We start from the raw sequence: 17084 nt of genomic DNA, 5'->3' as shown, positions 1-17084 counted from the left end.
CTCCAAGGTCCAGAGTCCACACTAAAGACATGGCTTGCTAAGTAGCAAAATTAGTTCCTGAATTTGTAGATAAATTTGTTTCTGATGCTCATATCACTGCAGGTATAAAAAAACACAGTTCTGGGCTCCTCCACGTGGTAGACATCTGACTCCACTGCCAGGACACAGACTCAGCGGGCCTCCGTGAAATGTGTGAGAAGCCATGGGGACCGATGTCCACCCATCCGTGACTTTGTCCCGTGTGTATCTGGGCATGATTTATTCACAGCTTTGAGAGGAGATCAAAGTGAAAGCGATCTTGAGTGGTGATCACGTCATTTTTGCCGGTCCCTGAACTCAGCTCGGATTCTCTGTTCTAAACAAGCTTAGCCCCATTCTGGGCTGATATCTCACCTAGATAGCTAGATCCTCACATGTATTTTTACTCCAGTCCCCTTCCCAGCTCACCATGCCACCCTAACTCTTGACAAAGTACTTTTCTGTCCAATACTAATTCTTGTTTCCCTCGTCTTTTTTGTCAATAACTGAACTTGGCCCAGATGTTCGGTGCTGTGTTTTCCCACAGAATACTTAGGCCTCCAACTCTTTCCAGCTTAGTGGAAAAAGGAGAGGGGACAAGCTTGTTCCAAGAGCTACCTCTAGACCACTGAGTCATGGCTCTTTTCTCTGCTGTCCTTCGCTTAATCAAGGTCCTACCATTCCTACTGGCTTAAGAAAGTTAAGATATAAATGTGTTTTAGAACGCAACTGATCAGGATATGAACGTACAGTAAATTTATTACAAACAAGAATAAAATTATTAACAATGATAAAATGTGGGGGGAAAAGGACTTTATTTGTGCAGGAAACTCTTATTACCTGTAAAATATTGTGGAACTACCCGGAAATAGTAAAGTTTTTAAACTATGTGTATATTAATCTGCACAAAGTTATTCCTTGTCATTGTCTTTAATAGAAATTATGTGTAGATTACATAGTTAGCCATTTCCAATGAATATGGAAACAAGCATAATGCTCTCTTCAGTTTTCTTAACCATCTCCTATAATACGTATGCTTTAAAGAAAAGGACAATTCTTGGGTCCCTGGGTGGCTCAGTCTGTTGATCATCCGACTTCAGCTCAGGTCATGATCTCCTGGTTCATGAGTTCAAGCCCCGCATTGGGCTCTGTGCTGACCGCTCAGAGCTGGGAGCCTGGAGCCTGCTTTGGATTCTGTCTCTCCCTCTCTCTGCCCCTCCCCAACTTGCACTCTGTCTCTCTCTCAAAAATAAACATTAAAAAAAGAAGAAGAAGAAGAAGAAAAGGACAGTTCTTGGAGAAGACAACAAATTCCAGGAAGACAAGGTGCAGTTCACTTAAACTTTATTACATATTGTTAATATAGTTAGTAGTAAGAGCATACACTAAGTCAGGTTTTCTTCTGTAAAACTGTATAAAATTAAAGATTTCAAACTGAACTCTTAACACCTAGATGCCATCTATAGTTAAATTTTGGCTAAAATGTTTGAAACACTCAGTAAAAAGAGAAACTATAGAAAATCTTTTGTATGTTACCAAAAAAACCTGTGGACCACACATTACAATTTAGAAGGAGATTACTTAAAATATGGATTGTACGCTCTTCTAATTTTCATTGAAACAGACTTAATCCTGACAGGAGAATTGTTTCTGGTCCATGTGCCCCACTGAATCCCAGTTGAGACCAATTTCCCAGGGAAGCGATGAATGCCGTTTAGATTTGCCAGACCACACTGGCTGAACCACCAGCCAGTGTTGTTACTGAGGCGACTACAGCTTTTCACAGACTGACCACTGACCAGGCATGCAGGGTGACAGCCGTCATTATCGACATCCGATGTGCTGAAAGGCATTGCATTTTGGTTATCTTCTTTTCTGAAGCCCCGGAATCCATCACCTGGGCAAAACAGGTTTTTTAAATGACCAAATTTGAAGGTACTTTTTGTCATTTTAATTGGCCTCTACCAGACTATCGTTACAAAGCATGGCATCTAGAACTAAGGTTTACATTATTTTCTACTAGCTATCATATGAAAGTCTCCCCTCCAGTAGGCTGAGCACTGGGTGTTGTATGGAAGTGATGAATCACTAAATTCTACTCCTGAAGCCATTACCAGCTTGGATTTAAATAAAATTTTAAAAAAATAAAAAAATATGAAAACAAACAAAATCTCTCCCCCAGATTGCAATATACCAAAATCTGGTAATGAATTCCTCAACATGATAGGCATCTTTAAGTGGATATTTGGTACCAAATCACAATCCACAATGGAAGTTTGGCTCTGTAGACGGAATCAGGTAATTTAGGCCAAAAATGGTGCTGTACAAAACTGTCATACTTTGGGGAAGGGTAATGTGGTAATTGGTAATTTAGGGAAAAGAATAATTTCTACGTAATAATAATACATAGTAAGTTTTCATGCCACCTCCATCCTCCATCACTTTAAATAAAGAGGCAGGGATGAAAGGGAATCTGCTACATTAAGAGGCTTACATTTGTAGCTGCACAAGTTGCTTGGTTTTATTTAGGGGCCCCCAGGTTTATATCACATACGCAGTTACCTCAAGCATATAATCAGCTACCTTCCTGAGGTGAGCCCAGAATGGCTCTCCACATGACACATGGAGAGTAGCTCAAGTGCTACCATTCCTAAAAGGTCCACACTGGGTTCTGCGTGTATGGTTTCCCTGACACTCGCCAAAACCTGAAAGAGTAAGTATCTTGGTCAAGGCAGCCCATGTAAGTAAGTAGCAGGGGCAGAAGCCATGTTTTGTTTGAATCAAACTATATAAACAGAAGGTTCTAATTGGTCCCATGACACCTAGATTTCACTTGCAGTAAACTGTGCTCATCTTTTGGAAACACTAACTTAAAGTAGAGCCGTGCAAAATCTTTGAAGAATCCAAAGCCCACATTTGTTTCATCATGTTCCAAATGTTTGGCATCTCTTGAGATAGGTCTTTGAGGAGCCTGGAGAACTTGATACGGGGTAGTGGCCCATCCTGTTCGCCAGCTGTGCTGAATATTAAAGCCTCTTACCCCGCACCTCACAGGAAACAAAATGCCCACATTGCAGGTATTTGCAGGGAGAGTGTGATTTTCAACACCCACACAGTGCAATGCCTCTCAGATTTCAGATGAGACAGCATTTAAGGAGCATTGCCTAAGTTGTACGGTCGCTCCACAGACACTTTCCCTGAACAAAGTCCACCCATCAGAAGGGAAATGTGATAGGAGCTCCCCACTGGATTATATTTATAAACAGTTTTTAAAATATAATGCATAGGCCTGTTTTTAAGAAATAGCCCATTAAAACTCAGTATCATGTTTTCCGTGAAAGTGTAGTTACAGAACATGTCCCTTTGTTTTCTCTGGGAACCCAAATAAATCTTTGCCAGTTTTAGAATCAGGAATATTTGTCCTTCTCCTGGGAGAACTGTTTGCTCAAATGTTAGAATTTCATATTTATGGTTTTGCTTTGAGCTAAAAATCAAATTTGTAGCTCATCTCTACCATGCACCTGATCACACTTAACCCCTGGTTTCATCTGTGTTTCTATCTCCATGTCCCACTGGCATCTTTTTCTTTATTTTGATTGTATTGTGTGATCAACTGTTGAAAGTTAGTTTACAACCTCATTGGGAAAATGCAGAGTAGGGCATAGCAAAATTTGAGGATTCTGTAATGAAACACTTGTGTAATGACACACTGAGTCTTCTAACTAGATCTCAGTCCAATAGAGAAACCCCACACACACTTTTACTAACACAGTAGCTTCCATATTTAGATAGTTCTTTACACTTTTAGAGAGGCAGCATTAAAAATTGCATATTGTAACTCTTGAAAATTTTCCTTATCTATCAAGATTTGAATTTCAGACTTTTTACCTAACATCCCAAGGTGGACAACTGTACCAGACAACTCTTCACTCTCAGAAATTTTCCTCCCACTGTGCCTTGACTCAGCTGCTTTCTTTGCCAACATTCATTTGCCAAAAGCCTATCCCTTCCTGCAAGCACACATTAGTGGTTCTCAACTATAAGGTTGCCAATACGTCCATCTTTGAATACAAATACCTGGGCCCAAACTTACTGAATTGGATTCTGCAGTAGTTTGTACTTTTAAAAACCTTCCCACGTTGGATCTAACATTAACTCCTTGCCGGAAACCACCCTTCCATAAAGATTTTCCAGATGCGATCAGTGGAGATCATTCTCTCCCTCTTCTAAATGTCCAAAGCTCTATCAGTATTCAGTATTCCACATTTCTGGGTTTATCTCCCTTCTATATTATAATCAGTTAAAGAAGTGCGAACATATCTCACTCACTTTTGGATTTCTAACACCAAATATACATAATTAACAAGTACCATGATGAGCAACAACAGGAGAGTTGAATTTAGTATTAACTCAAATTTAAAATTTCAGCATCAAATTATAAATTTAACATGAAGTATTTTGAAGTTCTTAAAAATTAAATTTATTTGGAAATGAGTACATGCACCAAGGTATAGTGGGGAAAAAAGCCCACCAAACTAGTGGCTCTATCAACCTGGCTTCTTGCCCTGGCTCAGGTGTGATGAGCTGGGGCAAGTCCCTAATGTTTCAGGTTCCTTACCTGTACACTGAAGGAGATCGGCTCTGACATTTTGTGATTCCTAAATGCAATGCCAGCCTCTCAGAACATGAAAACGTCAATAATTCCTTCCCAGCCTGCCCCACAGACTCTCCTTCTAAAGAATCAGCTGCCATGATACATGGAAAATAGTTTTAAAGAATATAAGCTCTTCAAAGACACAAGGTGGGTTGATGATCATAGCAGGGTTTCAAAGCTCAGTTTTCTCATCCCGAATCTACTCTGTTATCAGTTATCTGGCATAGACCAAGTGAAATAACATTACTTTTATCTTCACCTAATATCAAGTCAGCTATATTTAAATATCCTGCATCACTGGGGGGAAGAAAAAACTTACCAGCATTTCCTGAATACCGTCCTAAGTGCATCTTAAAAAAACTTGTTTCATCTTCTAACCAAAAGTTGTCATATGATGCGTAAGCAAGTGTGTCGTCTTCAGATTCCAGTGCAACATGCAGCATAAAACTGGTGTTTTTCTGATTTACTATATAAAAAATCTTTTTTAGTCCTAGCCAAAATTCACCTGTTTAAAAAGAAATGTTTTTTCAATATATTTTAATACAACTTATAATAACTCCTTATTATTGAGGGTTTGGTGTTAGTTTTTAATACTGAAATGGCTCACATAAATTATTTGAGAGACTAGATAGCCCTAGCTCAAATTCAAATTATCAGTGTTTGTCTAATTTACAAAAAAAAAAAAAAAAAATACACACACAAATACATTATATAAATATATATATAAATATATATAAATGTATATGTGTATATATATAAAATCTTATATGTATATATATGTATATATATGTATATATATATATAAAATCTTCCTATTTCACTAGACTGGGAATAACTAGACTGTTTCATTTTTATCTCACCAAATTAAATTCAAAAAGTCATTTAACAATTGACCAAAAATTCAAGATCTACCTTAAGGCATGTCAACAAAAACCTGTTGAAATACTGTGGCAGGTAACAAAATGATGTGTACTCAAAAATGCTAAGAGTTTTAACCTCCAAAGTGGCAGGTTCTAAAGAAACATTTCCTGAAAATGCTCACTTGCAATTATTTTTTCTGTCTTTTAGAATGATGCTCTGTGAATATTTCTTCATTACAATGCACTTTGTCTGTTACCCATGTATAAAAACGTAATGTAATGTAATGAATGAAAATGAAATGGTGTTTGTAGATCCAGGATGAATTAGTAAATGTGGTGTTTGGACGGCATTCTTCTTGCTGTTCTAGCTAATGGTTTTCGACCCTACTCCCACCCCCCATCCCACCCTCACCCAGCCTGGCATAGCCTCTATTCTGGAATATATTCCTGTACCTGAATCATTAAATTCCTGAAGGAAGGAAGGGTCTAGTCCAAAAAAACTTGAGAGAGTTGGGGGACAGTGTGACAGCATTCACATTGTTAAAATTCTAGCTAAGATACCATGTCCCTCTCCAGGGCTTACTAGAGGCACTAACTGCACCCCACTTGGAACTGAAAAATACCCTAAGGAAGCGCGGGAAGAAAGGAGGTATATAGAAAGAAAGGTGGGTCTGTTTAGTGTCCCCAGCCCAAGACACTCCAATGTAAGTGTCCTTGCCATCCTGCCCCTCTACCCAGCCCCTAATTTGGCTTAACAGTATATTTTCCTTAATCCCAAGTTTATTTTTTAAAATATACAAAGTACAAGGCAGTCTGTTCCCGTGAATTGTACCTGCCTGAAGACATTTTTCTCAAAATTCAGTTAATTTCCCCATAGAAATAAGCATAAAGTGAGGAAGATGACAATTTGGAGCCTGTAGATCTAGGACTACTTGAATCAGGAGGTAGCACTTACCAGAAAATTAGGGGTCATGCTAAGAAAACACAATATATTAGCTGCACTCCATAACATGGCAGCTATTCAGCTTTATTCATAATACATAATACATAATTACATTTCACATCCTTTCTACAATCGCTAGCATGCAGTGGGGTTTTTGGCAACACAATACCACCACTTACTGAATCTTTGGATGACCTCATTATGGGATGTTAAGGCTTTTAAATTAAAACAACAGCGACTTAAAATAACAGCATAAAAGTGATCAAAATCATCTGCAAAAATTCCAACAAAGGTAAAATTCTGCAGTGTTCACAAATACTAGAATTTCTGTTTGCTGGCAAAAGAAATACTGTCATGCAGCAATAATGTAAACAGATTTTACAATTCTCTTGAGGTTTACAGTTTTCAAATTTGGGGGCATTGATTCTTACTGATATTTGTATACACTCCTCCCAAGTCATATAATGTGAATCTGCACACCATGTACCTCGATTCTCCGTTGGTGTAGACTCAGCGCACACCTCAAGAACTTCAAGGTTCATGACAACCCTGCCTGCCATTCAGTGTCCCTTTCTACAAAAGGTTGTTGAGCATCTACCAGAATTCTGCTGGGTGCACAGTAAATACCTAATAGATACCCATTTTAGAATTTTCACTCAACCCCATTTCGGCAGGTATCCAAAGGTAACGATTTCCATAGCCCAACTGAAAACCCACATGTTCTAAAATAACACGACATGAAGAGAAAGTAAGTCCTATTTTGATAGTCACAAGGATTTGCTATTTTTACTAATGATTTTGACCAACAGATAAACTATCAGTGTCATGCCAAAAAAAAAAAGAAGAAAAGAAAAGAAAGAAAAAGAAAAAGGAGAAATAAAATATGACCTAGAAGGTCACCAAATCCGTCCAGATAATCACACCACAGCCTCTGGAAATCAGTGATCCCGTCAACCCTTTTCTGTATCACAGTCCATCCACCTCCTCTATAATCCATGTCACACATCACCTAAAACAGGCCCAGAAAAGACAAAAATCACATACCATCATTTTCACTCATTGATGGAAAACGTATGCTTCACCCTCAAGCCTAGAGAAAGAGAAGACCGTTGCACTAAAAGTTTCAATGCAATTGTATGCTATTAATATATTCAGACATTTTTAAATCTCTAGAAAGGACACTTTATTAAAAGGCAAACTTGAGGCCAACCCAATTACAGTCTCCTGTGTCAGTCATTCCGTTACAGATGCAGTGGTGGTAGCATTTGAGGTCACCCTCTTACTCCTCACGTCCACAGATAGTTTTCAGTTGAGTGGTGACCCTGCCAACCTGTAGCAGAATGAGGAATCTAACTCCTTCGTATTAAAACAGTGATGTTTTTTAAGTTTTAACCACATATGCGTGTGGGCCTGTCTTTGATCCCTCTTTTCCCCAGAGGCATGAACGGCCTATGTCCAGATGGGATCTTCAGACAGGAAGGTGTGATCTGTGCCTCACCACAGCCTGTGATCCTGGGTGCATCTGTCAGTGCTCTGTAAAATCCCCCTAAGAGGACAATGGTAAGGACGCAGAAAATCAGATACAGTTGTCCCCATTAGAAACTTCCTGCTCACAGAGAAAGGCAGTGTGGAGGAAGTTAGGGAATCGACACCTTCCCATGATTACAAAAGGTAATAACGCTTCCCACTCTTCACAAAATTAAAAGTCTTCCCTCTCCATGTGGGTTCAGGCTCAGTTTTGAATCTGTAGGTGAAGCAAGTTAGGTAATTTTTTTTTTTAACGCTTATTTATTCTTGAAGGAGAGACAGAGTGTGAGTGGGGGAGGGGCAGAGAGAGAGGGAGACACTCTGAATCTGAAGCAGGTTCCAGACGTGGGGCTCAAACCCAGGAACCGTGAGATCATGACCTGAGCCGAAGTCGGATGCTTAACCGACTGAGCCACCCAGGCGCCCCAGTTAATTTTTTTAAGTTTTCAGTTTATTTTATTATCTGAGAAGGGTGGAGAGACAGAGAGAGAAAGAGAATCCCAAGCAGGCTCTGCACTGTCGGCACAAAGTCCGACTCAGGGCTGGATCCCACGAACTGTGAGGTGCTGACCTGAGCCAGGATCAAGAGTCGGACACCTAACCGACTAAGCCACCCAGGCGCCCTGCAAGTTAGATAATTTTTAAATTATTTCCCTCCTAAATCCCAATTTTTTAACATCTGGTCAATGGATGTCAAAAAGCAAGGTTAGTAAAAAAAAAAAAAAAAAAAAATTAGTGAATAATGTTGGTAATTTCAAGATGAGGAACTTGTAGTATCTATTCAGAAAAAAAACTACTGTGTAATGAAGATTATCAATAAGGTGTGAGATTAGCATCATAAACTTTCTTATGCACAAAAAAGCAAGCAGAAAAAAATATGTGTAAATAACTTATACATTACCATATATATTACTATGTTAGTATTATATGATATTATATATATCCTGCCAATAATAGATAATTTCGGATAGAAGTTTCTTCCAGAAATCCTAGACATGAGGGTAATGTATTTTGTTCAATTTAAAAATGGATTAGCTTCTCGATCTGTCTCATAGTGTAGTGAAAGCGGTTTCTTATTTATTAATTTCTTATATAACCACATAAAAATCGTTTATCACCCAAAGAAAGTATAACCACATACAGGAAGGGAAATCTAAGTATGTTTGGCAAGCTCCAAGGCACAGCACCACACTGCTTTCTAATATCCACAAGCTAATTAAAGCGAGCATTTCTACTGCATATTTAGATTGTATATAAGATCCTGCACGAAATGTACCTACTGCGGAGTGTAAACATGACACCTCATGTGGAAAAGCGAAAGAATCTCAGGTTCTTTTACTGGCTTGTGGTTTGGGCAAAGAATTTCAGAAAATCAAAATTGGGAAACTGGAACTTCTACCCACTTATTTTAAAAATTTCAAGGAAAAATAAAATATGAGAAGAATTAAAATTTTAATAGTAATTAGATAGGTTGCTTATCCTATTCCACGTAATAAGGGAAGACTTTACCTCAAATGGGTAACTAGATCCTTCCGGGTAGATTATATATAAACCACTTGGTGTTTTGGTGACAGAGCCAATGGTGTCTTTAATATCAGTACAATCTAAACCTAGAAAAGTAAAATTAGTTATTTAGGATATTTTCAAGTGTACACTTAAGACTTAATCATTTTGCTGTAGAGATCTGACAGTGCTATCTGAAATTATGAATATAATTTCCATTGTGATATGATTTTAACTTCTTAGAAATAAAAAAAAATGATCTCGATTTTAGAAATCAGGAGAAAATACATGTAAGAAATGAGACTAAAGAATTTATGTTGGAATAAACCACTAATAACATCGCTGTTAGTGATTAGCCCTCCATACTACTTAAAATTTTCATTTGGGACCCACATTTATTTAATGTAATTTATAATCATTAAAAAAAAATTTATAATCATGCATTCTCACCCAATAAGTAATTCCCTTTCAGGAATCTAGGCTTATCTTGGGGACATAATGTGTAAAGGAAGTCTATGTGAATGGGAAGGAGAAACCCAAATGAATAAGTTGATTAACTACTACTGACACATCCTTGACTACTGGAGACTGCAGAGACTCTTGCTGGGGACCACTGTTACAAAGAGCCAAGGGAGAGGACAAGGAAATCACTCCTCCCCAAGAGGAAATTATGCCTGCGGCCAGAGCCTGCACTGCCGCCTATAGTTAAAAGTGTAGCGCCCCAGAATTGCCTTCTCCAAAGCATCCCGCTTCCCAGGGGACTGAAAGCACATTCTGTGGGTAAGGGTGTTACATTTATTCTAAGACATTTTACTGTGTATTATCTTCTATAGTAATAAAATAAAATCAACCCTTATATTGTTAATCACCTGGTGAAACAAACACACGAAAGCCTGAGACTCCAGAGCCAAAAGCCTGCTTACCGCCCTAGCTCTTCTCCTCGGCAGCCGAGAACCCTTAGCGAACTTACCTGCCCGCTTTTCTTCTATCCTTTTAATAGTACTGTCTACTTTGTAGTGTTATTCTGGCAATTTACATACAAGGCATAGGGAGAGCTCTTAGCATAGTGCCCGGCACACAATACGTATGCAGAAAATGTCACCTACAGAAAATTCGCTGTAAAAAATTGTTTGCTTCCCCCTTATTGCTGGAAGATACAGATCCGTTGCTTGTGTTCTGAATTGCTAAGACATTCTCACACAACCTTATGCTCAGAGCTGTGCTAGACGTTCACAACGAAGGACCGATCTGGGCTGGAATCTCCACTCTGCCATCACCAATCACATAAGTATGAACGCATTATTTAGATTTTTCTGGGCTGCATATTCCTCCTCTGATGGTCCTCATCACCACAGCAAACGCTTCTATTGTCTTACTGTCATTCAGGCAGTATTCGAAGAGCTTTTCGTGTACTTAGCCGTGCAATCCCCACAACAACTGTGAGGTACGTACTGCAGTTTGCTGATGAGGAAACGATCGAGGAAACAGGCCTCAGTGATTTGAAAACAGGTGGTCTGACCTCAGAGTCCACGCTCTTAACTACATGAGCTAAAATAAAAATGTAAAATAAAATACCATGCGGAAGTGCCTTAGTACCTGACACTTAGGAGACTCGCAGTAATTGTTTATTTTCTTCCCTTTGTAAGCAAAAAAATCATACAGTAGGCCCTCAATAATAGTTATTTACTTGGAACTCTGGTATGAATTCATAATTGTAAGAGTGATGGGCTATTTTTCTTAGAAACACAAGCCTCTAGGAATTACTACACTGCATTTGAATACAAAAGGTTCTAAATTCCAGTTTATTTCTGTCTTAAGTTCCTTTTTTATTTCAAACTTTATGTCCCAATTTGAAATATTTCAGACAATTCAAAAAAACTGTTTGCAGGCAGAAAGAACTCTGAAAACTTTCTTTTCTTCTGACTGAAGACTAATTATGACTAAAATGTAAAGGACAGCCCAGAAACTAGTTACATAAAAGTGTTCCATCTGCGGTGGACTCGGGTTATCTGTGAACAGCCACGGCTTTGGGGCACCTGGAAAAGTTTCCCGATTCAGGAAAGTACATTTGTCTGGGCGGACGGCGGCCTCAGGGAACGTATTACCCCTCCAGTCTGTTAGATAATAAGGAGCTGTATTTTATAAACAAAACCTCTCAATGCACCAACCCGCCCAGGAAAATTTTACGCAATAAAAGTCAAGTAGGAAGAGGCAGAAATAGAAAAGTTCTCACCATGTGACTGCACTGGCCTGTGAGGAAGAGGGTCCAGCTGTTTTCGGAGAACTTCTGTCGTCAGAAGGAGAACTCGATTCATGAGCTCGTTAACCTGAACAAACAGGCGCACCTTTCAGCACGTTTATATTTGAACAAAACTCCTTCCTCTGAATTCTGTAGCTGGCGTCCCTCGGCCTCTTACAAATCAGCTCAGCGGTGTATAACAGTGTCCGCCGCCCCACCCTGACGCCCCCAGCGCCGCAGCAAGGCCGCCAAGGCACCTGTCTGGTGGGCGCCGTGTACCCCGCAAGTGGCTCACCCCTGCCCAGGTGGGCTTGCAGGCCCCTCGTGGACGCGAAGGCACCTGGCGGGGGGTGGGGGTAGTGGGGGGCGCCGTGTACCCCGCAAGTGGCTCACACCTGCCCAGGTGATCTAGCAGGCCCCTCGTGGACGTGAAGGCACCTGGCGGGGGGGGGGGGGGGGGGTGAGTGGGGGGCGCTGTGTACCCCGCAAGTGGCTCACCCCTGCCCAGGTGATCTAGCAGGCCCCTCGTGGACGCGAAGGCACCTGGCGGGGGGGGGGGGGTGAGTGGGGGGCGCTGTGTACCCCGCAGGTGACTCACACCTGCGTAGGTGGGCGGCTCCCCCGCGGGTCTCCCACCCTCGCTCACCTCCAGACCGGTCCCCAAGTGGGTCCTTCCCCTCCCCGATCACACACTACTGGCTGCCCCTGTACACCTGCCGCGTGCCCGCACCGCTGCAAACAGCAACCCCGAGCAGAAGAGACTCTGCTTTCTGAGCCGTCTCTGCGGCTTCCGAAGCAGGTGTGCGTCTTCGGAGACTCAAACCTCCGGCTCTAGCACCTGGAAAGCTATCCCCTAGCGCGGACCTCGGAGTTCTCTTCTGCAAAACGCTGACAGCGTTCACAACAGGCTTTCAGCGCGTCTTCCTGTCCACTTGACTGCGCACCCCTGGAGTGAAGGTCCATTTTTTTATGTTTCTTTGTGTTTTTTAATGTTTGCCTGAGGCTTCCTGGGATGCCTCTAATTGAGCAGGCAGTAAACACATGTCTACACACAAATGCATTAAAAAATTAAACAGTTGTACCTCTAATTGTATCGCTGTATCTGTGCAATAACAACACAAGAGGAAAAGGTCCGTACCTGACTGGATAAATAATCCAAGGAGGTTTGTTGCTCATCCATCATGTTTCTTAAAAGTTTTTTGGTACTTCGTGTGTAGGAAACAATAGAATTTTGCAAATTTCCTTAAATCATAATAAAAAGTGTTTGCTAAATATTGTTAGAGAAAATACGGTGAAAAATAATGAGTTTAAATGATTTTGGATAAACATAAGACATAATATATCTCCATCTATCTAAATACTCCAGTTAGTATAACTTTTGTTTAACTCAGGATCACCCAAGAAAATAATTGTATCCACACTGGTTAATGAAACTATGCTTTCTAATAGTTTAGATTACCCCCAAATAAGTGAATCTGATGTAACAGAGAGACAGCATTTTGAATATTAACTTTCACTTTATGAAATGAGAGATACAGGGGCACCTTTGAGGCTCAGGCAGTTAAACGACTGACTTCAGCTCAGGTCATGATCTTGTGGTTAGTGAGTTCAAGCCCAACGTAGGGCTCTGTGCTGACAGCTCAGAGCCTGGAACCCACTTCAGATTCTGTGTCTCCCTCTCTCTCTGCCGATCCCCAGCTCGTGGGCTCTCTCTCTCTCTGAGAAATAATAAATGAATAAACTTTATAAAAAAAATAAGATGAGAGATATGGAAGGAGGAGGTCTGGGAGTCCTCAATCCTTATCATATAAGAAAGGAAAAGGCAATAATCTATATCATGCAAGTTAATTTTCAAAATAAATATTTCTTTTGTTCTATTGACGCTATGTATTTTTATATAAACAAATGGCAAACAAATATAAATGATAAATCTTTTTTTTAAATTTTTTTAATGTTTATTCATTTTTGAGAGACAGAGAGAGACAGAGCATGAGTGGGGGAGGGGCAGAGAGAGAGGGAGACACAGAATCTGAAGCAGGCTCCAGGCTCCAAGCTGGCAGCACGGAGCCCGAAGTGGAGCTCAAACTCACTGACCACAAGATCACGACCTGAGCCGAAGTCGGACACTCAACCGACTTAGCCACCCAGGCGCCCCTATAAATGATAAATCTTAGAGTTTTGGTTGGTTGGTTTCTGATTGAACTTTTACTATATATTTTCCTTTTTTTAGAAGGTTGTTTTTTTTTTATGTCAAAGGAATCTCACTCAGAGAATAGTTGCAAGAACAGTTTAAATAACTTTCCTAAATCATTTGACACCAGGCTGCCATGATGTCCCTGGATATTTCAGTCTGTATTTCTTACACCAAAGACATTACGTACAACACAACTCTCAAAATCGGGAAGTAATCGTTGACTACCATGTATTCCCCGGCCTCATATAAATTTCGCCCTTTACAGCAAAAGCATGTACACATTATTGCACACATTATTCTTTAAGAGGTGACTTTACTTCTACATTCCTAATTTTCACATTAATAATCCTTGGTATCTTAAAATGCACCCCATCCAGGCTCATCTGTCGTTTCTACTTTCAGTCTCTTGCTTTCCATTAGAGCCTTCCTGGATTTAGGTGTCTGTCTTTATGGACCTAAGTGCAACTCACCGGTTTGAGAAATAGGAGATGCTTGTGTTGCACATAGAATTGAACACATTAAAGTGGGCTTTTTATGCTTTCTGGCCTAGGATTTACATCCTTTAAGACCTAGACCAGATCACCACTCCCTCCCTTTCTGATTCTCCTTCTTCATCCCACCCCCATGTGCGTATAACAGGCCATGAAAATTCCCACACTGTCACTCAACAGTTGCAAACAAAAATCAAGACTTTGAAAGTTTATTTTTACATTTTGCTACATAAATTGGCTATGAATTTGTAATATGCCTAATGTAGTATTCATTCAGTATTAATGAATTTCTCCCTCAAAACTAAGGTGAAATTTCGTAATGGCTCAGATGGAAGTTTGAGAATAGCCTCTGGTGAACTGATAAAACGGAACTCTCAGTGCCGTCTGGCTCGCCCCTCTCCTCTGCTGCCAGCTGAAAGGGCTACGTGGAAGGATTCATTCATTCATTTACCAAACACTTACTAAGCACCTACTGTGTGCCAAACACAGAAAACCTCTGACCTAGAAGGATCAAGATACATATAAAATGACCCAAACAAAGCTAAGGCGTATTTCTTTCTATGTATTCCATACCTTAGAAGTAATAAATCATATACCCTTATAGTTGTGATTATTTTTATTACTTACTACACATGAAATGTTTTTCTTCTCGTGTAATTTTAATTTTAACATCACACAACTCTTCACAGTCTTCCTTATAAACAGTATCATTACTTTTACTCTCATCTTTTGCATTAGATACATCTTCTACAGTGTTGACTCCTGGAGAATCCTTGACATTAAAAAAATAGAAATGAGAAAAGAATATATGAAGTATGTTATGTGACCTATACATAATAAATATAAGAAGAGTACATGGAAAAGGTGAAATCTCAGGACATACACAAGGATGATCACTAGACAAGAACATAATGAACTGGTTAGAAGTCTACAAATAAACCTTATGGGTAAATTTTAAGGATCAATAAAAAGTATACATTAATTCAATACTTTTGCTCTCCCCTTTTCTTCCAAATACCAAAAGGATATACTTAGGGTCTGCTTTCTATAACCGTGACTCCATGGCCTTTATCCTTAACTTTGGCATGTTTCCACATCTGATACAGCGCTGAGCCAGCCTTCTGCCAAACATCTGGGAATCTGAAGTTCCTTGAACAGAACTAAGAAGGTTCCCTGATTATTCTCCATAGATTACATTTCTATGCCAAATGGACTTTCTGCCAGCAATTATCAGGAATTAGGGGTAGAGGTGGATGTGTGGGAGGCTTGTCACTTTTATGTAAGCTAAAGTATTTACAGATTTGAAAGGTAAAGTACTCATTGATTTGAAAGATATCAGAACAGAAAAAAAAGCCTGGGATTTTCCTTTGCAAAATCAACAACAGATGTCATCTTGAAAAGCCAGCTACCAACCGCCGTTCCAAAGGTATTTATTCTTGTTAGTGAATGCTGGTTTTTCTACATAAAACATTCTTTGGTGGAAGTTATACAGACTTAAATAACTGTTTTTAAAAGAAAATAGTAACAAGCTTTATCTTCCTTTGACCTGGATATTGAGAGAAAGGTGAAAAGCTAATCATAGTATGAAAGATATTTGCCACCTAAAGATGCTTATATTTTGTTACGTGGACCTACTTTTAACTTCTTATTCTTTCCCTTCTACTCTTGTAATCATAGGCATCCTAGATGTTTTCAAAAACCTGACAACAACTACATTTTTCCAGATCTAAAATAAGGTTTTTAAATTTTGAGTATTTTAGAGAACTATATTATTATTATTTCCGTAGCTTTCCTAAAATTTATCTTTATGAAACCTTGGAACTTTGGAATTTGGGATTGTTATCATGGCAATACATTGTAGAACATTTTAAAATCATAAACCAATATTTAAATATGTAGAGATTCAAATCACCATCTACTCAGAGTATTGCATATACTTTATTAGCTGTCACTTTCACATTGTTTTAAATGAAATTTTCTAGTTTCCTGGAAAAGGAAGCACAAGACTGTGTTTGAAATATAAACGTCTATAAAATATTTATTTTTTTAAATAACAAAATAAATTTTTTATTACCTACCAGGTATTTCATTATCAAAGTTAACCAGAAAGTTGCCAGCTGGTTTTTAAGTTAGGCCTGTAATTTCTTTAAAATTTTTTTCACGAGAAATATGTTAAGTGTCAATCCTCAGATATGGTTTCCTAAGTTTAAAAATAATATTTAAGCAGAATCTCAGCATTTCTAAATACTTTAAGTTTTCCATAATTATATTGGATGGTACAATTAATCTTTTCAAATTTTAAATATGTATCTTGAAAACTATATAATCATACTTCCTAGGTCAAATAATATTGCTGAAATTCTTACCGTAGAATGATGTACACAGTTACCTTGTATAACTTCTCCACAAATAAAAATAAATGTATTTAAGAATAGAAGTGAAGCTTGAGGAAGATACATCATATTCTTCTTGAAGAAATGAAAAACTTCTTCAAATACCAGTCAGCTCTCTGTGGAAAGAACTACAGTGCATAGAGTCTTCAGTTAAAAACTTCTGGAAAGTGTACAACAAAAACAGAAGCCAAAACTTACTGGTTCCATGCCCTCGTTTGAAACAACACCCTTCATATGAAAAACAAAGTAGCCTCTAGAGATC

The 17084-nt window shown here is 39.1% G+C and overlaps 1 protein-coding gene across 1 annotated transcript; it reads right to left on the bottom strand.

The window, feature by feature from the left end:
* Nucleotides 1–1356: 1356 nt before the first annotated feature.
* Nucleotides 1357–16942, bottom strand: ANGPTL5 (angiopoietin like 5). The gene is made up of 8 exons (XM_060604533.2): nucleotides 16796–16942; nucleotides 15057–15201; nucleotides 12883–12986; nucleotides 11739–11832; nucleotides 9512–9612; nucleotides 7364–7484; nucleotides 4992–5177; nucleotides 1357–1915 (listed from the first exon to the last, which is right to left on the bottom strand). The coding sequence occupies exons 1-8, from the start codon at nucleotides 16889–16891 to the stop codon at nucleotides 1596–1598; spliced, it is 1167 nt and encodes a 388-aa protein (XP_060460516.1). The 5' UTR covers nucleotides 16892–16942; the 3' UTR covers nucleotides 1357–1595.
* Between the last annotated feature and the right edge of the window lie 142 nt (nucleotides 16943–17084).

Source organism: Panthera onca, chromosome D1, assembly GCF_046562875.1.
Source record: "Panthera onca isolate mPanOnc1 chromosome D1, mPanOnc1 haplotype 2, whole genome shotgun sequence".
In the NCBI taxonomy this organism is placed as follows: Eukaryota; Metazoa; Chordata; class Mammalia; order Carnivora; family Felidae; genus Panthera; species Panthera onca.
This window is presented reverse-complemented; position numbering and strand designations above follow the sequence as displayed.